At 37.8% G+C, this 21,692-nt stretch overlaps 2 protein-coding genes across 3 annotated transcripts in view; both read left to right on the top strand.

Moving 5' to 3' along the window:
- Nucleotides 1–742: 742 nt before the first annotated feature.
- On the top strand, nucleotides 743–6,960 carry glob1 (globin 1). 2 transcript variants are annotated; one of them, XM_036817464.3, is made up of 4 exons: nucleotides 743–875; nucleotides 5,696–5,933; nucleotides 5,999–6,160; nucleotides 6,417–6,960. In XM_036817464.3, exons 2-4 carry the CDS (start codon nucleotides 5,775–5,777, stop codon nucleotides 6,555–6,557), a joined length of 462 nt encoding a protein of 153 aa, XP_036673359.1. In that variant the 5' UTR covers nucleotides 743–875; nucleotides 5,696–5,774; the 3' UTR covers nucleotides 6,558–6,960. The 2 variants fall into 2 exon arrangements, with proteins under 2 accessions (XP_036673359.1, XP_036673360.1); XM_036817465.3 differs by lacking the exon at nucleotides 743–875 and adding an exon at nucleotides 2,028–2,254.
- A 1,029-nt stretch (nucleotides 6,961–7,989) lies between these two features.
- LOC108014587 (atrial natriuretic peptide receptor 1) overlaps nucleotides 7,990–21,692 on the top strand; it is a 42,806-nt gene continuing 29,103 nt past the window's right edge. Inside the window, exons 1-4 of the mRNA XM_036817414.3 lie at nucleotides 7,990–8,267; nucleotides 15,480–16,180; nucleotides 16,331–16,514; nucleotides 16,573–16,775. Coding sequence (XP_036673309.3) covers nucleotides 15,661–16,180; nucleotides 16,331–16,514; nucleotides 16,573–16,775 — 907 coding nt within the window. The 5' untranslated portion in view covers nucleotides 7,990–8,267; nucleotides 15,480–15,660. The remainder of the gene's footprint in view (nucleotides 8,268–15,479; nucleotides 16,181–16,330; nucleotides 16,515–16,572; nucleotides 16,776–21,692) is intronic.

Below are 21,692 nucleotides of genomic sequence, written 5' to 3'. Positions count from 1 at the left end.
GTACGTACAAATTGAATAGCATCTGGTTTGTTCTTCTAAGTTAAGCGATTTGTTTATTTTCTTACAATCCAATATTTGCATGCAAATGTGCAAGGTTTTCCACTTTAAGGAATTGTTTGCAGATGCCAGGCGTATTTTGGTTACCTCTTAATTTTTTGAATTTCATTCGAATTAATGATCAATCACGTTTTATTCTTAAAACTAATCAAAGCACAAAAATGAATTACTTATTGATAAGAAAATAATGTCTTTTAATCTTTTCATTCAAAAATATTCAAGTTGATATTCTATTTCACCATAGTTAACCTTATCTCATAACGAAATTGAAATAAAAATTTTTTTTTAATTAGAAAATGAACCTTTTTTTAAATTTGATTTTAATTGGCTCATCTTCTTATATTTGTAGATATTGGTCGACTCTACAAGTTCCAGACGACTTGAAGTATACCCAAAACCGGATTGTTGGCGGTTCTTCTTTCGTTCCATTGATTCCCGAAACTTTGAATAGCCTGAAGCTTCGTAGCGCGTGTTCCATTGATTAGAGCATTAATTATGGTTTAAAATATCCACGAATACTCTCACGCAATATTTACCATATCTTGGGAAATAGGTAAACAATACGTATACTTTCACCCAAGTTGACCCGATCCACAGTTGTCCCTCACCAGTCGACCTGCCTCGGTTTCTGGATGATAGTGAACGAAGATTATCAGTTCGGGAACTTTTGTAGCGTCGTTTTTTTGCGTTAAGTTAGTAGCTGTAGCTGTTGTTGCTGCCGTTTGGAAATCTTTTAAAAGGCCGAGGCAAGACAGAAATGTTATTCAGTTCAAATTATAACAGCGTCGGGAGCAGTTGCTCGGCATTTATTAAAAACTGTGAGTGTGAATTGAAATCTAGTGTTCTATCGTATCTATAAATGCAAATATTTTTAATTGAGTTGATTGAGTTCCTAAATTGTCTTTGCTTTCAATACCCATTCAAATGAGTGGAGAACAAACAACCCGTGTGTGATATTTGAATGGAACTTATTCTGTGTGGAAGACATTGGTATTACTTGTTGGCCTCTTGGTTTACTAGAGCTCAATAGGTATTTGCTAGGGGCATTTGTTCAGTTAGTGATAGTGAATAGATTTTTTAAAAATAGTACAGCGCAGCGATTACTCAGTTGATAAGAAAAAGCGCACTTGTTTGTTGGGGATTGTAAACATATTTAGCAGTCGATAGATTTTATGATAAGAATATTTAAGTCAGCATTTTGTTAATAAAAATATAAATTCTTGATTAATATAATCTGTAATAAATGTTTGTCAGTGATAATTAAATTTTTATGAATTTCATTTAGATCTATTTTTATAAGGATGACACCCTAATTTCCTTAATCAACAAGATATTTTGAATATGCCAACCAAATATATACGTGAACTATGCCAATAGGAATATTAAATATTTGTTTAACACTCTTAAAGCTTAGCTTATATTGTATTTTTAAACAAACCGCGTTCTTACCTGTTATATAAGCTTTTCATGTTTCTGGTCTTAAGCTTTTTGGAGATAGCTTTGTTGAAGCCAGCATTACGCTCTTCAATAACCTCGGAGGGTCCACAGGTGTCACTGGGATATGATATATTTTGGGCGTGTTAGTTTGACAAAGTCCTACCTATATGGTACTTAAAACTATATATTTGGAGTTATGGGTAGACTGACCATAACTAAGCGTAAGGCCTGATTGGCATACCAATTGTTTGGGCAGGTGGCAGACCTTTTAAACCCCTTGAACTACGCCCCTGTGCCTGCTCTCACTCTCTGCAGTGGGTAGCTTTTGCTCCACAAGGTTTTGGCGGGCTCTCTCTCGCGAATCTTTGCCGGCAGAGAGTGTGAAATTGGTGAATTCGCTCCGCTGAAGGCCCCACAATTTGCCCGCGCTCAGTTTTCAACCTGAAAGCGACGTGTGCGGTTCTTTCAAGCCCCCAAAAAATTTGCACTATACGGTCCGGTCTTCGGTTCTCAACGGCACACAAAAACCTATCAAGTTCGGCCATAAAAAATTGTAAACAAATATAGGAAGAGTGAAATTAAATTTACAAAGAAAATAAATATTAAAAAAAAAAAGTAAACAATTATATGATAGTGGAACGGTAGCGGAATTATGAAAGAATTGGGTGAATAAAAGCACACGGCTAACGAACTGTAAATACGCGCTATCTTCCCCATCGACGGCGCTCAACAGGCAACAGCTGATTAAAACGCTCTTTCTGTGCGTTTTTACCTTGTACTATATGATTGTATTGTATTTATTTAAATTTGGTTTCGTTTCGGGATCGTTGATATTTTGATTCTTTTTTTTCTTTTGCATTTTTGCCAGCCATAAAAAAGAGCCGCACAGCAGCGGACTTGGAATTTATGGATTTCTGTGGTGTCCTTGCAAACAAGTGTCGCCTCTGGCAGAACCAGATTGTTATTGTTGTTTTTTGTGATTACCATTTGTTGTTCTTCTTGTTGTTGTGGCAGTCATTATCCTTAATGCCCGTGATGAGAACAAGAGTGTGCATCAGTGTGTGTGTGCCTCTGAGTGGCTGTGTGTGTGTTCCAGTCAGGCATTACGGCTTTAAAGACAATTTAAGAGGCTTGAAAGAGCTACGGATTTATTTAAAGCGATGGTTTTCTTTTAAGCGGCTTTGCCAGAATTGAATTTTAAATGCTTGGCAATTTAACAGATTATCTTCTCGTTCATCATTATGAGTTCTGTTATCTTGGGTATTCGGAAAGATTATTGTTCTCCATAATTTATAATATTTATAAATCTATAAAAACTAAACTGTTTTTAACCATTTATTTTTGATTGATAACATTTTTCTTTAACACTCTGAAGATTTCTCTCTTTGTTTGAATTACGTACTATAGGTTATCATGAATAATTTTTTTGTTATATTATATAGTCTATTATAAAGTCTAAATTAAGATGTCTTATAGTGTTTATGCTACTATATATAATATTTAAATATTATGAATTATCTATCTTTAATGTATGGTATCTGTGCTCACATCACATATCACAGCATACTCACGAGCACTTTCATAAATACAAATACATTCTGTAAACCGTGAACTTTCCAAGCCTTTGAAAATTGTTTAAAAGTTGTTATAAACCAGCTCATATTTCGAGAGTTCACAGCACTTCTCATCTGCCACTTGGCAACCGACAGAATGTTGTTTTTGAGTTCTATAAAATAAATTCACATACCGAGGGGAAAAAAGAGGCAGGAACAGAATTGCAACCAAATCCATAGCGACACTTGAGTGGCAGCATCACAAAACAAATATACACGTACACAACACTGGCACAAACACGGTCCTGTAGCAGGCACTTTGGCAACACCTGACCTGCCTGCCCCGACTACCCCGAACATCCCGCCCCACCTCCACCTCCACCTCCACCTCCCAACGCCCCCTTTCTCCGCCCGACTGACTGTCTAGTAGCTGTCCATCAAGTTTGCCTTAATTTAATTAAGCGCTCAATGTCCTTACTGGCAACACTCTCTCACTCGCACTCACAATAGCGGAAGACACGGAAAGAAAAACCTTGAGACCTTTAAAAGATTTAGTAAAATTATAGAAAAAATCTTAAGTTTTGCATTTCAGTTAAATTTGTTTTAAGTATAAACAATTTTAAATAAAATGCTTAAGTTAGATATTTATCTTCAAAGGATTTTAGTAAATTCCTTATAAAGTGCCTAAAAGTATGCTTTAAAATGTATGGAGTTTCATTGTACCAAGGATTTTTGGGGAATCCTTCAAAAAATATGTTGTTTTAGAATTTTGGAGAGTGTAGAAAAGATTAGATACTTAATATAGGCATAAGTATTTTGAAATACATTTTTTCCTGAGATAAACCCAAGACTTTCTCGCAGTGCAGGACCACAAGGCAACGCTTGATTTGTTGCTGCCTTTTTTCACTCTTGACTGCAGCAGACACTCACACTCACACGCGCGCGACTACACACACACCAGCACACCAGTGGGCAGCACTTATACACTTACAGGCCCAGACTTGAACCGCAAAAGCCACAGGCCATTTTGGCATGAAGGATATTACAAAACGCACACACAGAAGCACACATCCTGGCGCTCACACACGCTGCATGTGTGTTGGTGCTCCCCGAAGGGGTCTTCTAGACAAGGTTACTGAGAGATGGCAAATTTTTTATAGTGCACAATCTTTGCCTGCACCACCCACCCACCTCCCCCGTTTTCCCCTTTTCCAGCAAAAAACAACAATAACATGGCGGCCACCTGCTGCGGCTGCACTTGAGTCCATTTTTCCTACTTTTCTTTTTTTCTGCCTTGTTTCATATCTATTCCGTTTGTCTGTCTGTCACTCTGTGAATTTTTAATAAACTTTTGTGTTTACTTTTTAGCAAGAAACTTTCCTTTGACTGCTGTTTTTGTTTTTCCCTTCGCTAGAAATGCTTTTGTCATCCAGCAAAAGAAAAAAATTCAACTGAAGAGAGCTAAATACTTTATTCATTATTCATCGAATTCCGCCTGTTAAATGGGAATTTTCCTGTGGTCTCATAAATATTTATTTTGCATGGGAATTCGTTTTTCTCTCGCCTGATTTGCATATCACCGAAATATTTGTTTTGAAAAAATTGTAAATAAATAAAAATTTTTATAGTACCTATCCTATATGATTTGATTTCTCCGCATAATCTTGTTGGTCTGCATATTATATCGCATTTCTGAGCGCTCTTGCTGTTTACATTTCCGCTTTTAGCACAGAGAATTCTCCCACAATCTCCCATTCGCAATACCTTACACATTTTCCCCAGCTCTCCGTGGAACAGAACAGCAGGGGTATGGTAATTTTTGCAAGCGAAAGCCAGCCACAAAGCCTGGTGGATTGGGGGTCAACTCGGGGCAGGTCGTGGGCGGTGGGGTCAGCTAATGAACTCGAGTGCCACGCAGACTGGGAGGCGATTAGAGATGGTAGAGATTACATAAAACGATTTGTAGTTCGATTTATGTATGGTCAAAAAGTAATATACTATCTCTAAGGTAAAGGAATTTTAAGAAAATATATATTTAAAGTGTTTTGAATATAAATGGATTTTTTTAGGTCCAACAATATATATTTTTTCTAAAGTATGATCCATTATAAAAGTTGTGGAAATATGCAAACAATATTTTTATAACTTTTATAAATATTATAGTTTTAAGTTTCCGTATTTTTTGCCCTAGAACTTTTATAAATACATAATATCTTAAAAGCTCCAATTGATTTCCTATTTATATTGTAGACCTAATATATTATATTCATTATCACCGCAAAATTTACACACTGCCATCCCTATAACATGGGTAGTGTTAAAAAATGTATGAGTAAGTGGGTTTCGGTTGGGGCAGGGAGGTGTATTGGGCTTTTGCCTCGGCTTAACTGACAGACGTTAATTTGAGCTCGGATATAATGATAATGGCGATGATGATGTTATTTTTGTGTTTGTTGTTCGACAGCGAAGGCATTGACTTTTAGCACGTGCTGTGCGCACATTTATATAAGCCACTGTTTGTTGTTTTGATTTTGTTTTTGTGCCGGGCACATCGTTGAGATGCATTGTAAAACTGTCAATTTCAATTAGAGTGTAAAAGAGAGGCCGAGCCAAATTGACTTAATTCCATTTTCTTCCCGCACTTTCAGTTTAAAAGCCACAAAGAGAGGGCCAAACGCGCTAAGAGAGAGTTAAAGAGTGAAAGCTGACGGAAAACGGAGCACAAACATGAACAGCGATGAGGTGCAACTGATCAAGAAGACCTGGGAAATCCCCGTGGCAACACCCACAGACTCTGGAGCGGCGATACTGACGCAGTTCTTCAACCGCTATCCGTCCAACCTGGAGAAGTTCCCCTTCCGAGATGTCCCACTGGAGGAGCTAAGTGTGAGTGGATTGTGATGGTAGTTAAAATTGGTTTGGAGATTTATTTTTGGATGATGTTCTTTCAGGGAAACGCTCGCTTCCGAGCGCATGCGGGTAGGATCATCCGAGTCTTTGACGAGTCCATCCAGGTCCTGGGGCAGGATGGCGATCTGGAGAAGCTGGACGAGATCTGGACCAAGGTGGCCGTTAGTCATATTCCGCGGACCATTTCCAAGGAGTCGTACAATGTAAGCCGTGCTTAAGAACTATAATATTAATAAGAAGAATACAAATTTGAGATCAGTGAAGATCTATAAATGGAACTCATTGAAATCTATTAATATAACATACCCAAACTTAACTTAGTTTAGTAAGTACTGAGAACATATATCAAAACATTTTGTTTTCTATTGTAATTTTCATAATATTTAATGAGTTACAAATACATTATATGTAGTGATCATTATTTATCAATATTAATGGTTATTTTCCTTTTGTTTTCAGCAACTGAAAGGCGTTATCCTGGAGGTGCTGACCGCCGCCTGCAGTTTGGACGAGAGTCAAGCGGCCACGTGGGCCAAGTTGGTGGACCATGTCTACGGCATCATATTCAAGGCGATCGATGATGACGGCAACGCCAAGTAGATGGGGCACCAGCAGATGAGGCAGCAGATGGGGCTACCGATTCCGATGATTCTGAGGATTCCGAGGATGCAACTGATGCCGGTGGAGGCAATTGCAACACATGCACAGCTTATGTAGTTCTAAGTAATTGATAAATGTTAGCTATTCTCGTTTTGTAATAATGAATGCGAATGTCCAAAGCAAAAAAACACACACACACACAGTGGAAACTTATGTATGTCTGCGTAGAGCTACTCACACACGTGCACACCCCACCCACACCCACACACACACACGCACTTGCATTACTCTGTAAAGCTTTAACCCATTGTCAGCCTTAAGCACTTGGTAACAAACGAATAAATGAAATCAGCAAAGGAGAAATAAGAAAGCTTATGAATAAAATCCAGTTTGAAATTTCAAATTTGCATTTATTAAAATTTGCATTTATAAAAAAGATTTTAGCTTTGTCGAGGAAATGTTTTCTAAGTGAATTTATAATTAACACTATAACCTCTATCCAACATTCTTTAAATCATTAGGACCAAACACATTAGTATTTTTTAAAAATATACGTCTTGGATTAGTCTTGGATTTAATATATATTTAAAAAGTCTATTATACAGCTGCAATTAGTCTCAAAAACAATAGAGTAACTCAACGGATTTGGTTCGTCAATCCGCACAAAATCATAATTATTATAATTGTCCACTCACTCGCAACTAGGACAACGCAGAAAGCATTTAAGCACACTTGAAAACCATTTCCGCACATGATTTTCTGCCAACACAGCTCACACTAAAAGTTGGACAAACAATTGCAAACATCGTTCAGCTGTGGTCGCGTTGAAAATGCTATTAATTTCGGTGGATTTAAAAGCACATGGGGGGTTTGCTGGGGGTGAATTGCAGGGAAAATGGGAAAAAGCTGCTGCTGGTTTAGCAAAACAATGTGATATTGCGTATACGCCATGGGAACATTTGCAAATGAAAAGGGGCATTAAAGAAACCCGAGGGAAAATTGCAAGATGAAACAAAGCAAAAGTGAAGTATGCTTTCCTAAAATGGGTCAGAAAGTATATAATTTTTCACACTTTAAAGACACTTGTAGAAGCGTTAATTGGGGGCGTTTCCTGGCGGAGATATTCTATCCATCAGCCAATTGACTTCGCCTCCAGATAACAGCGCTCGCTGAGTTAACAGCGCCACTGTTAAGTCCCTCTGTTATCAGACTGTCTCCTTATCATTGGTGAAATGTTCGCAGCGTTGGTGAAATGTTCCACCAAAACGCCTTCGACGAGCTTTTCCATAGTTTGGGCCAATAATGAAGAACAAAAAATAACAAAGTGAGCAGTTTACCAAAGCAACCGCGAATTTCAGTTCAATTCCGGCAACGCGCGCGCATCGAAGTGGCGAAAAATTCATTTTTGACACGCAAATAAACCTCGAGCGATACATTTAGTGATATTTTTTTTGTAATTTCCTTGCCGTCTATTACTGGAAATATTGTTTTTCACGCTTCCCAGTGACTGTGTGTTTTCGTTTTGTACAATATGTCGAAAAATTGTCTGCCGCCGAGAGTGAAAATATAGAATTTAATTGTGAATAAATTGGGAACATTGATTGCACGATCCCTTAAAAGCCCCTGAATAGTTTTTAAACCTACAAAGCAAAAGAAAAGATTTTGTGCAAAAAATCTAAAACGTTTGAAATATTCTTGACAAAGGATAAGGTGAGCTGGCACTCAGATTTTGCCATCTGAAGCATGTCACAAGCATTCCGAACATTCATCGACAAGTCTTTATAAGCTCTTACTCAACATGAGTTTGAGGACAGAGGCTGCTGCTCCGGATTAGACACGCCCATCAGCAATATTTCATGCAAATTCACTTTCTTGAAAGCCCCCTTTCATAACCCCTTGGCACCACCTCCCACCTCTTGTGATGATAAAAGCAAATGATTGCAAAACAGCATTTTGCCCCAGGGTAAATATCGCAAAGTTCCATCCCCCTAGTTTTGCGAAATTAAAATAAAATACCTACATAGATGTAAATTCCCATCGGGTTGTGGTTATGGTTGTTGGGAGAGAGACAAAGTAACTTGGCAATTTATAGAAGGGGTTTTTAAAGGCCCCGATGACTTTGTGGCACGCATCGAATTCTGTTATTATTGAATTTGCATAAATCATTGAAGCGGATTCTTTTCAGCTCCGCTGAATGGGGATTTCTGCAACAGCACAAAATGGAATTTGCTGCCTGTGGGCATTTAAAGCAAGTGAAACTATGATTGGATTAAGGGCCTAAAGGTGTCAGCTTAGAAAGTTCTTTGCAGTTAAACTTTATCATTTTAAAAAACCTCCCCAGGCCAAACTCATTTTAAAAATCCTCAAATTTTAAGTTCTTGTTCAAATTGTTTTTAAAAAGTTGGCAAAAAAATTTAATACGGTAAAAAAGGTAGAACAAAATCTTGTAGACCAAAAAAATATGGTAAAATAGTGTTTTACCTCGTAATTTCCTTTTGCATTATGCCAGGGTGACCTTTCTTTTAAAGAAATTTCAGTAAATCAAGAAAGTATTTCTTTGTCAGGGTCATTTCTCTAGAAATTCAATTTGCTCGCTGAGCGAAAAAAATATATCAATTATCCAGTTCTCTTTTGACTGCGCATTTTTTCAACTGGCAGTGTTCCTTCCAGTTGCGTTTCCTTTCGGAAACTTGACTTCTAAGCGCTGTTTAGCATATATTTTTCAGCAGTATTTGCCAAACACCCCATGCTGCGATGCTGTGAAGTAGGCAGCACTTAGTAAATCAAACACCACACTGCGTATACATAATGCTGCCGAGGGCAGGGCTAAACAAGTGGTCACACCTCGGTCTGGCATATGTGTATGTCCCTATGCTATATGTCTATAGCCCTTGGCGGCCCGATAACGTAAATATTCATTAATCAATTGGTAAGCCAACACCCAAACAAACATTAACGTGTTTTTGTAAAAGGGTTAGGCTAACAAGATATACGCCAAACTTTCCCCGCCCAATATGATTACGGGCTTAAGCAACTTGAAGATTGTTCCTCTGGCAAGTTTTGAACAAGTTTTGCGTTAGTTTCAGAAATTGTTTCGACGATATGTGGTGAGAGGAAAAGTTCCTGACGGCAATTAAGTGGGCCAGTGCCTTGATATTTGAGCCAGCGCAAAACAGTACCAAGTTTTCTGTTCTTCTGGTGTTTAAAGACCAAACTTTATGGCAGCCAGAATTGTATCGGATTATTTCATAAAATACTTGTACAAGACCCATGCTGTGCCATATTGGACCTGGCTCTTAAATTCGTTCAAAATTAATTGAATCCATTTAAGCAGCGATTTAATTATGGTTCATTAAGCAACAGGGGGTGGACATCCTGGAATTCAACACGCGTGCCATAAAGGCCACCACATGACCACTGCAAGGATATTTACACAGTACCCAGGGCATCCCAACGCAAACATTGACGGGGTCAGAGTTTAAGCCTTATTTATCTCCCATGTCTAGACAATAAAGTAAGGGTCACAATGTGAAAGGTACAATTACCTTGGAACCCTGATTTATTTTTAATTTAACCCTGCTCGACTTCAACCGTCTAAATTTAATTGAGTTTATGCCAGCATTAAAAATGCATAAATAATATAATTTTGGAATGGCCAAAGCCCTTCGATATACCCGATGACAAATGGACATTTAAGTTTCATGCAAATGTTGGGAGATCTAAAACCGATTTATATAATTTCGAATAAAAAGTCGTCTCGACTAGGGGGAGATATTAAAATTGGGGTTGGCAACTGATGTGCCAATGGATACAAATATCTGTTTATTATGGACTTTTCCGTAATCTTATCGAGCAGGGCAGACGGTAGAAGTAGAAAACGGGGCTTGATTGCACATTAAAAATAAACAAATGCCTATAAATAGAGTGAAAAGGCCCAAACGTAGACGGTTTGTCTTCCGAAGGCGACTGCGGTTCATTTCCATTCGATCGCCGCGACTGTTTGCCAAAAGGTTATATATTCGCTATAAAAATAAAACCGATACACTGATTGATATTGAACATAAAATATCTGAAGTAGCTTAGAAGTGGGGGACAGCTAATAGATTGTTCTAATCGATGTGTAAGTTTTTATGAGCTAATACTACTTGTAGCTTATGGCATTGAGTAAGTTTTGTTATAAATAGAAATTGCCTAGAGTGTCATAGCAATAAATCAAATAAAACTGAACCCTAGAATCTTTTCCTTGAATTTGTCATTAAAATATTTCAGAACAATATAATTGAATCTTTAACTTTTTTAAAGCTCGCTTCGCATACAAATAAAATTTTATTTTTGTTTGTGATTACAGAAAAATAAATTCGATTTAAGTTGGCACAGCATTCTGCACAATCTTGCAAACTGTTTGACATTATTATTACACCATAAAGCTTCACATATTTGCAAAACTTTTTGACCTTGCTAATGTTATTGTAAAAAAGTGGTTATTTTTGTCCTTTCCCTTAGATAACAAATTTTACTTGGTAAAGTTGAGGTTGGCTTTTTGTTTTATAGCATAACGATGGTTTCTAGATGTTCAATTCTGGATCATAAGTATTTTATTGGTTTATTTAAAATGTTGCTGGAAATTCTATTCAACGTATTTACGGATTATTTATTTTTGCTATTGCGTTCCTCTTCATATAAGCCCTCCCCTTATTTACATTGTATGCATTTTAAAATTCGCAATGAGGCATTTTCTTGGTCAACAAGTTTGTTTTGCGGCTCACAGAACAGCGGGCATGCAAAACCCAAAATCACATCGATTTAGACTTGTTTGCCTTACACGTTGAGTGGCTGATAAAACAGGGACCGAAAAGCATGAATAAAGGCACGGAACACAGACTGGCCATGTCCATGTGTGTCTGAGTGCGGGGCTTAGCACGCCCGATGGGCTTACGTCCAGACCAGACCAGGTCGTACTCCACTCCGGGCCAAAAGCAAAACGGCCCAAAGCACCGTGAGTGGCGAAAAAACTCTGAAGTTCGCATATGATTGATTCGCCCACCTTTCTGTTGGTGACTTTCAGGCGTGGCGATCTTAATCAGTCAGTGCTCAGTTCTCAGTTCTCAACGCACCGGGGCTAAAAATAAACTGACTTTCGGTTAAAGACCGGGCCTCAAAACTGATAAGACCGCCCATGATGTCCATGCCAATTTGTTATAAAATATATTTTGATTCGATGAAAATATTTACCCGTCTTCTATTTCTGGCCTTCTATCAATGCAAATAGTGTGCTTCCGTATGATTGATGTTGGCACTTTGGGACCCGTAATACCTTGCGGTTTTTTTGCCAATGATATTACGGCCCCTACGATCCAACGATCCACCGATCGCTGATATCACAGAGCAGGGACAGCAGGCACATGACCCATTTGGCATTTGGCATTCCATTTTCCGGATTGTCAACGGTCGGGTGATGAATTCTTATTAATTGCCAACAGCTCCGATTGCCGGCGAATGTTGGATTGGAGTTCCGCCGTGTTTGCTAAGCGATTGGCCCGGCGGCTTCCCCGTTCCATCATCATCATCACCACGTTCGCACTCGGGGGATTTCCACGCACAATCGAAGTAGAACAATCGGCGTATACGCAATCTCAAGTTCAGCTCTTTATCGGTAACCAGATAAAATGTTCTTGTTTGCACCGGGGGAAATGGAAATGCGTACGAAAATAGCAGGCTGCCTCTGGTGGTCTTATAAATATATAACCGGAATCGATCATAAATAAAAGAAATATTTATTTTATCATCAGACCGACCTTTACATACTTTTCTTTTATATTAATGAGCTTCTTTTAAGATCTAGTGTTAGGTAATAAAGTGTCATATATGATTTTTAAATGGGTCTGACATTATTTTAAATTAATTCTGAAACTTTAAAGCTTAATTACTGCTCACTCTCATAAAGCTTTCCTTTTATTTAATAATATTTTTAGTACAAGCCCAAGTACATTAATCTTTCTGTTCAAAGTTCATCCCATAAACAGTTCTTAACCCTCAGCATTTCTTCCAAACCGCATGACTAACCCAAACTACTCGATTCCCTACAATCATAAGTTCCCCGGCTGTCACGATTAGATTAGGAATCACCAACCGTTTAACTAGACATGGCAGCATGTTGACTACCATTTTACACGTTTTTTTTATTTTTGTTGCTGTTGAATGTTTTTCGGTTAGTTTGCCACCTTGATGACGTTTTAATAGATTGCAGGCGAATCGGTTGTGACGACGAAACTTAAAATCGTTGAAGTGCTTAATTTGTGCGAGATTTCCATGAATATTCCACTGGGCCCCCTTCATTCCAACCTTATCAACCATTGATGGCCCCATGCAATCCGCAACAATTCCAGGGAAGTAGCCATAAACAACAGGTCCCATGCTCCCTATCTGATGCATCAGCTCCGATGGAAATTGAACAAATTATTATTGGTCACCTGAAGCAGTGAGTCAGCACGTACAAATCATAAAACCCACTACCCGTTCAACAAAAAAACAATGCTGTTAAGGTGATGTTATGGTGGGGATCGATCGTAAATAAAAATGTTGGTATACCATGTAGTATAGAAGGGGAAGTTCAGCATTTTGACTGTTGTTTACATTGCAAAAGACACACTTGCAGTGTGAATGAAAGATAAAGTTTGTTATTTCCTTACTATCGTTGAATTGCGTATCTAATTGAGACAAATGATAAGCGGAACGGAAAATAATGAAATTTATGACTGGCTTCTTGATTTTTATGACTTGGGATCTTAAGATTTAATAACAGTTAAAATAGTTTCATAATTGATTAAAAATGATATTTACGACTGTACGATTTGTATGTACATTTCGGGATCTTATCTCAAGATATAAGCAGTAAGAGCTAGAGAAGCCAAATTTTTAGTCAACCTTCCGAAAAGTGCACTTCCATAAATTGAGTTATTCCAATGGCTTTTAGTAAATTCCATAACTAGAGTTATACTATCCCGATGTAGACGTGGGATACCTCTTTGAATTTGTGGAGGAGTTCTCTAATACTCTATATTAAAATGTATCTTTTAACCGAGGGTCAAAAACTTAACCCATTTTCATGTTCGATTATTTCGTAATTCCAATATCTTTCAGAATGGGGCACCCAAAACTGCACTTCTAGATTCCATAACTTTCGTTATTGGAACCCGAGTCTGATGTGGGATACCTCTTTGAATTTGTGTAGAAATTCTCTTATGTTCTGCATTACAATTTATCTTATAAGCAAGGTTCAAAATTTTACCCATTTTCATGTTAGATTTTCCCGTAAGTACCCATACCTTTCAGAATGGGGCACCCAAAACTGCATTTCAAGATTCCATAACTTTTGTTAGTGGATCCCAATTTAGACGTGGGATACCTCTTTGAATTTGTGGGGGAATTCCCTTACGTTCTGCATTAGAATTTATCTTATAAACGAGGGTCAAAAATTTAACCCATTTTCATGTTAGATTTTTCCGTAATTCCAATACCTTTCAGAATGGGGCACCCAAAACTGCATTTCAAGATTCCATAACTTTTGTTAATGGATCCCAATTTAGACGTGGGATACCTCTTTGAATTTGTGGAGAAATTCTCTTACGTTCTGCATCAGAATTTATTTTATTAACAAGGGTCAAAAATTTAACCCACTTTCATGTTCGATTTTTCCGTAATTCCAACACCTTTCAAAGTAAGGCACCCAAAAATGCACTTCTAGATTCCATAACTTTTGTTATTGGATCCCGATTTTGACGTGGAATACTTCATTGAATTGGTGGAGGAATTTTGTTATACTCTACATTAAAATTTATCTTTTAAACGGAGCTCAAAAATTTAACCCATTTTTATGTTAGATTTTTCCGTAATTCCAATACCAATGGGGCACCAAAAACTGCATTTCAAGATTCCATAACTTTTGTTAATGGATCCCAATTTAGACGTGGGATACCTCTTTGAATTTGTGGAGAAATTCTCTTACGTTCTGCATCAGAATTTATCTTATTAACAAGGGTCAGAAATTTAACCCATTTTCATATTCGATTTTTCCGTAATTCCAATACCTTTCAGAATAGGGCGCCCAAAACTGCACTTCTAGATTCCATAACTTTTGTTATTGGAACTTGATTTTGACGTGGGATACCTCTTTGAATTTGTGGAGAAATTCTCTTATGTTCTGCATTACAATTTATCTTATAAACGAGGGTCAAAAATTTAACCCATTTTCATATTCGATTTTTCCGTAATTCCAATACCTTTCAGAATAGGGCACCCAAAACTGCATTTCAAGATTCCATAACTTTTGTTAATGGATCCCAATTTAGACGTGGGATACCTCTTTGAATTTGTGGAGAAATTCTCTTACGTTCTGCATCAGAATTTATCTTATAAACGAGGGTCAAAAATTTAACCCATTTTCATGTTAGATTTTTTCGTAATTCCAATACCTTTCAGAATGGTACAAACTGCACTTCTACATTCCATAACTTTTGTTATTGGAGCCCGATTTTGTCGTGGAATACCTCTTTGAATTTGTGGTTGGAATCTCTAATAATCTGCATTAAAATATCTCTTTTAAGCGAGGGTTCAATTTTTAGCCCATTTTCGTATCCGATTTTAGAGTATTTTTAATATTTTGGCACTTTTAAATAACTTTGTGGAGACAAAATAGGGTTAAAATCTGTCCGACCACTTTTAAAAACAGCTTCTTAAGTAAAGCATTGAAAAACTTATCCACTTTATTACCAGAAATTTCCCTTTTAGGCAGCAGCTCATTCCATTCCTTTGCATAGCACTTATCGTCCCCGAGGGCAGCCCATTAAAACTTCAATAATTTATGTATTCTCGAGGAGCAAGAGCTGCTAATGACTTCAATCACTTGATTCGCACCATTCGCAGGGGCAGCTAGAGGCACTTCGACGGCTTGGGCGACATGCAGCGGCTCTTCGGAAACTTCGGCTCAATTATGCGCGCAATCAAGGCAACTTAATTACCCCAGAGCTCGCCGGCAAACACAGAGCCACTGGAATAGACCAGACCGCAATCAAACCGAGCAGTGGAATAGAGAAGAGCTGCGACTATGCAAATTAGTGAAACCAATTCACAGAGACAAATTGGTAAACAAAATGACACTGGCAGCGAATCACTCGATATGATTGAAGTGCCCGTATCGAGAGGAGAAGCCGTAAACAGTATCCAAATTAGCAGAAGCGATTGTTCCCTGCCCCCAATGCTCATCCTGTTTATCCTAGTTGGCCTGATTTTTGGGCCACAGGACTGCGTGGCCAATTGTCGGGAGGAACCGGCTCGGGATTGTGAGGCCATTTGCGATGCGAGTGGCAGGAACTGCACGATCCGGGCTTTGGTTCTCCTGCCTGATGACAACATGTACCAGGCCTCACTGCCCCGCGTCCTGCCAATCCTCAAAGTGGCGGAACAGCAGATCCGGTCAAAGGCCTTGATACCACCACACATCGATTTCGAGTGGCTGGCACACGACACCAAGTGCGATGCCTCCCTCGGCGTAATTAAGGCCATGGACGGGATCATCAAGCAGTGCGCCCAGGTTATCTTCGGACCCGTCTGCGATTACTCCCTGGGTGAGTTCAGGGGATATATCCTTAAAATGTTACTTATTTAGTTAATGTTAAAACAAAGAAATTTTTACATAAAATTTAACCAATTTTTAAACAAAAACATAAAGTGTATTAGTGGTTAATCTTTTAAAAACTAATTATTATAATTTCCAGCTGCTGTGAGCCGCATTACCAAGTACTTCAATAGCCAGGGCACTCCGCTGATCTCAGTTGGTGGTTCCACCTACGATTTCGAGCAAAAGAAAACTGACTGCCATGACGAGTTCTACATGCTGTTGCGTACGGGAATGCTCAGTTTCGAAACAATTTCCGAGCTGACCATAAATGTGATGAAGCGGTAAGTGCCATGAAAATTGCTAACCTAATCCCTGTCAGCTTAGCCAGACTTTTTGCAGACACAATTGGTCGCATTCCATTTTCTACTACGAGCGAGATGGCCAAAGGAGTGTGGCGGGAATGCACACCTGCTTCCTCATGATGAAATCCTTGGGCAAACAAATGCGTAACGAGAACATGACGTTCGCCCAGTTTCCACTTGAGCCCAACTTGACAAATCGCACGGAGGAAATGCGTCGAGAAATTGGCAATAAACATGCAAGTGAGTGCAACATCGGGGGTTTTTATTCTGTTAACAGGAAAATGGGGGCTCTGTTAACAGAGAGTTACACCAACGATTTAGCCGAGACAGCCACCGCTTAGCCAGTGCATTAGAGAAAGGGAACTTGGCTAAAACAGCTTTTGCAGTGGTCACTATGGCGTATGCGTAATATCTCTGTAAAGAGAAATAACGTTACATTAAATGTTTTTATTTACTTAATTAAATTATAAACTTATAATTTAATGGTTTTGTGGTCATTTAACTAGGTCTAGGAAAATTAAGAATTTTTTAAAGGCTTTTCTTGCATTTATTGAAATATAAACCAACTTTAACATTATTTGTTGGAGGTATAAAGGACGACTATATTAGTTTTTTACAACTTATTTATATACTTAGCGAATTTTGTAAGGAACTAAGTTTTAGGGATATTTTACATCGCAAATTATACCTGTAAATTAAATTTAACCAAAATAATATATAAATAAACATGTACCAAAATTCTACAAATTTCCAAACCCTACCTCGCTTGATTTAAATATAAACAAACCCCTCCACACCGCTCAAACCCTAAAAAAGCTTTATAACCGTGCCACGTGCAGCTTGCCACATCAGCTGTTTGTTGGCCAAAAATGCCGGTTGCACGCAGATCCGAATGTTCGAATTCGAAACGGGAACGACAACCAAATCGAGTCGGGCCATTGCGAAAAGGCGCCAGAAGCCGGTGATAAACCGTCAAGTGAACAACACCAAAGGCGGACGAAACCGGAAGCGGAAATCAACAAATAGAAAAGAAAGTGAAAGTGAGACAAACTGGTCGCGTAACTAATGGAAATTAAAGTGAAAAGTGAAAGTAATGATTGATGGATTTATGGAACATACAAATCAAAATTCAGCGAGTGGAAATTCAACAATATTATAAGAGCAGTATAATAAATAATTCAATGCATATGGCACAGCGAACGTTGGTCCGCTTGACAAGCTAAAGCTGCACTATTTGATAAATGATCGTGGATGTGTGAGCAACGGGGATATAAAAAGCAGATGGAAAATTTCACCTACGGAGTGAATTTGGTTTCAGGCATTTTTGTATCTTATAGAAATTGTAGTGGCATTTAAAAATTGATGCAAACTCTCAGTGAAAAAAGGAATAATTTACTTAAAATATACCGAATTAGATATCAGTCACAATTTAAAGGGAATATTTTTTTTAAGTTCAAAATACTAAGTGTTTTATATTTAATATTTATTTGGCTATTAAAGCACCATATATTTTGGTAAAAAATATTACTCAACCACGTCCCTTATGAATGAAATCTTTCCCTAAGATAACTTTTCATCCTAAGACAAAAGATTCTTGGCTTCTTCGCTCATTGTCATGCAGAAAACGTGTCCTTTTTTGGTGGCTCTTGGCTGCAATTTCAGGCTGCTTCCTGCTTGACAATTGGCACTTGGCACATGTCCGTAGACCCAGCTGCACCCGGGATATATGTATATATACCACCACATTCCGCGCAAACAGCAATTAAAATGTTTCTAACCACTAAAAAAATTTCACCAGAATGTACGAAATTTCGCTTCTTGGTGAAGCGGCGAAAACTAAAAAAAATCACGTTCTCTAAAGACCTAAATCATCTAACATTAGGCGAGTCTTAAATCACTTTTCATGCCATTTATTTGTTGTGCAACTAGCTCTTAAATCAACAAATTTGTGTTCCCAAAAGAGCAGTACCCAGTCGCAATGCCGCTTTTATGGCTGCCATTTTTATTGTTAATCCTGCCGACCCAAAGGACTGCTCTTCCATCACAACAGCATGGAGTTTAACTAACAAAGTTGGCAGAACAGGAGATAAAGGGTAATAAATTTGCATATGTTGGCAGTTATTCTCAACGGTAAGAAGTACAGCCAGCGATTAATGTGGTTATTTTGAGCAATTTATTTCACTGAGAACTTAAACGAAAAAGAGTTTCGCCTCGTTGGCAAACAAAATCCCTGCCATGTTTATGCAATTTTATTATCCTTCAATAACGAAAAAGTATAGCCCATGCTCAACACAAAATCTAAACAAAGCAAAGAACTTTTCTTCTTTTTTTAGTTGCAGCCAAGTATGGCCAGCAAATTTTTGAGAGCTTTCGGCAAATTTCGTTTATTTATTCGCAAGCAGGAAATGAAAACATGGTGGGAGTGTAACCTTGATGGGGAATTGCGAGGATTGCCAGAGAATTTTGATTGCCATGCCCGGCGAGGAGAAGCCCCATCTCAAGGTGGCCAATCCAATCCGGATCCAAATGGATGTGGAGCTCCACATGCAAATCAGGGGCTCAGATTGGCCAACAGCTAAGTGCATTTGCAATTAGCCATCACACGACCGAATGAGCTCAGTTGGCCAAAACAAAATCGAATCAGTGTATAATCGATTTGAAATGGAAATCAATTTAGGATTACGGAAATCCCATGATTTAAGTGCAAAACGCATTTCCATTTACAAAACAATGAAATTACCCGTTTTTAATTAGAATTTTCCTAACATAAAAACGTGAAAGTTTTCCATGTCCTTTTTTTATGGTTTTTTATGCAGTTTTACGTGTGACTTGTAGCTGGGATTAAAAACTTTTTGCTGCTGTGGCAAGTTGTTCGACATTTTTGGCTTCACGCACACACACGTGCACAACAGCACTCAGCCGCAAAAAGTTGAGTACATGTGTGGCTAACCAACACGCAGGCAACCAACTCACACACTCAAACTCACACCTATTAAGCCTTCATCACGTGTTGCCTGCATTTGGTCTAAAAGCCAAAACCTGTTAATAGTTAACAACACCTGAATGGTGAAATGCTAATTTATGGGGATGGCAAAAAGATGCCATGATTAATTGCAACATAGATTGGTTTTGGCCTCAACAATCAGTTTGCTCCTATGTCTTGGCCAGTCAGTCGTGTTACCCAACTTTCGCCGACTTATGACACAAAACTTTTCCCCAAGTTGTCAGCAAGGATTCTGGGAAAAACAATTACTCGAGAAACACTTTTCACACAGCTCAAACAAATTCCTTGGAGGAGATGATTAAAAGTACAAAATGCAGCTGGTGACTGTCAAAAAGTTAAGTATTTTAAGCAAGAAAATAAAAGTCAACGTTTATAATAAATTCTCAGAGAATATACTAATTTATACAGTATACAATTTATGGGCTATGATTTCAAATTATATATATAGGTATTATGAACAGCCCATAAATTACTTTAAAATGGTAGCAGGTTCTAGTAAAAAAATGTTTTACCAAGTCTTTACTTTGATTTAACCAATAAAATCTTTATAGATTTATATATATTTTTGGAAAGACAGTAAAATCTTTATAGATTTATATATATTTTTAGAAAGACAGTGAATTCCCAATTGTTCCCAGGGAACCCAGGCAGATTGTATCGCAAATATCATAAGCTGCTTATGGGAAACTGAGATGCTTGAACTGTCGCAAAAGCAAAGTGAGCAACTTAAAAAAAAGTAAAAGAAAAGTCAAAAGGAAAAACGTTCGACTAAGTGTAAAACAAATGTTTGCACATAAGACCTTTGGAGGGAAATTGAAGGGAGACAGGAAAAGACCTTGTCACGGCATTTCGAACACACACCTCCTTTGAAAGGGATATGGGTAATGTGCCTTGAAAAATCCCAAAGACTTCCTAGGCAGATTGTGAGTAATATTTGAATGTGAGCCGGCAGGATGTCATTTACAAAATGTCCTAGACACAGCAGAAAAAGTAATGCCTGTAAGCCCCTAAGCTGCACTAAAAGCTGTATGCGTTTCATTTGTAAACTCATAACTTAAATAGATTAAAAATAATTCCGCCCAAACATAAGATAAACGAATTCCTTTTACCTACCCTTTTAACAATTACTATAAAAAGAATTCAATGCCTATACTGAAAAAGATACTTATAAGTTGACAAAGAGATGCAAATTTTCCCCCTTTTCATAAATTCTGTGTAGGCGATTTTCTATCTGCTTTGAACACAAATAAGTACCAAAGAAAATCGTTTAGGAAACGCTTTGAAGACATTGAATAAATAAAATAAATAAGTATTTGGCTGTTGCTGAAGGCGCCTTGTGGCTGAAATTTTTGTTGATAACTTTCTGTGTACATTCTGCTTGCAATAAATACAAATCTGAGCCAGAGGCGTAGAAAGAAAAAGAAGCCAAGAAAACGTTTTCTTTAGAAGCATTGGTTTGTTGGCAGAAGTTCAACTTTCTATCGATTTAATGACTTTCCCACATGCTTACTCAAAATTGGTTGATGGTGACCAACGAATTTAAACTTTATAAACGAGAAAATATGAAATTCATTGCTCCGCCAACGAAAACAAGAAAACATTTAGTTTGTTACCACTTTTTGTTGCTCTTGGAATGTTTTTAAATAAATTTCATTTACTGCTGCCTAAGCCAGATAGCGGAAAATCATAAAAGGCAACGAAAGTTTTAGTGCTATGACTGCGACGACCATTTGCTGTTGTGGACATTCTTGGACAACAACTTTATGGGTTCAGTACTCTAGATGATGGAACCCAAAAAAAGTTATATAATTCCTGCCTCCTAAATATTTAAACACATAAATTCAAGAATTTTTTGTAATATTTAATATATATTTTTTTGATAATGCCACTTAAAATCCTTTTAAATACTTTTTTAACTGAGCGCATCATCAGCATGAATAAATCAAAAAGAGTGGGGAAACATCCGTAAATGGTGCATACGATGCAATTAATTTAGCATGAGCTGTGGTTCCGGAAAATTGTGAAGCTACAAAAAAATGTGGTAGAAAAACCTTAAATGTCGTCTACTAATGTGCCATGGGTAAACACATTTAACATTTCCACGACACACACACTCGAATTCCCCCTTTTGACAAATGAAAATTGCACTGAGC

This window comes from Drosophila suzukii, chromosome 3 (assembly GCF_043229965.1).
Source record: "Drosophila suzukii chromosome 3, CBGP_Dsuzu_IsoJpt1.0, whole genome shotgun sequence".
Lineage (NCBI taxonomy): Eukaryota > Metazoa > Arthropoda > Insecta > Diptera > Drosophilidae > Drosophila > Drosophila suzukii.
The sequence above is the reverse complement of the archived record's forward strand: the minus strand, read 5'-3'. Positions and strand labels throughout refer to the sequence as shown.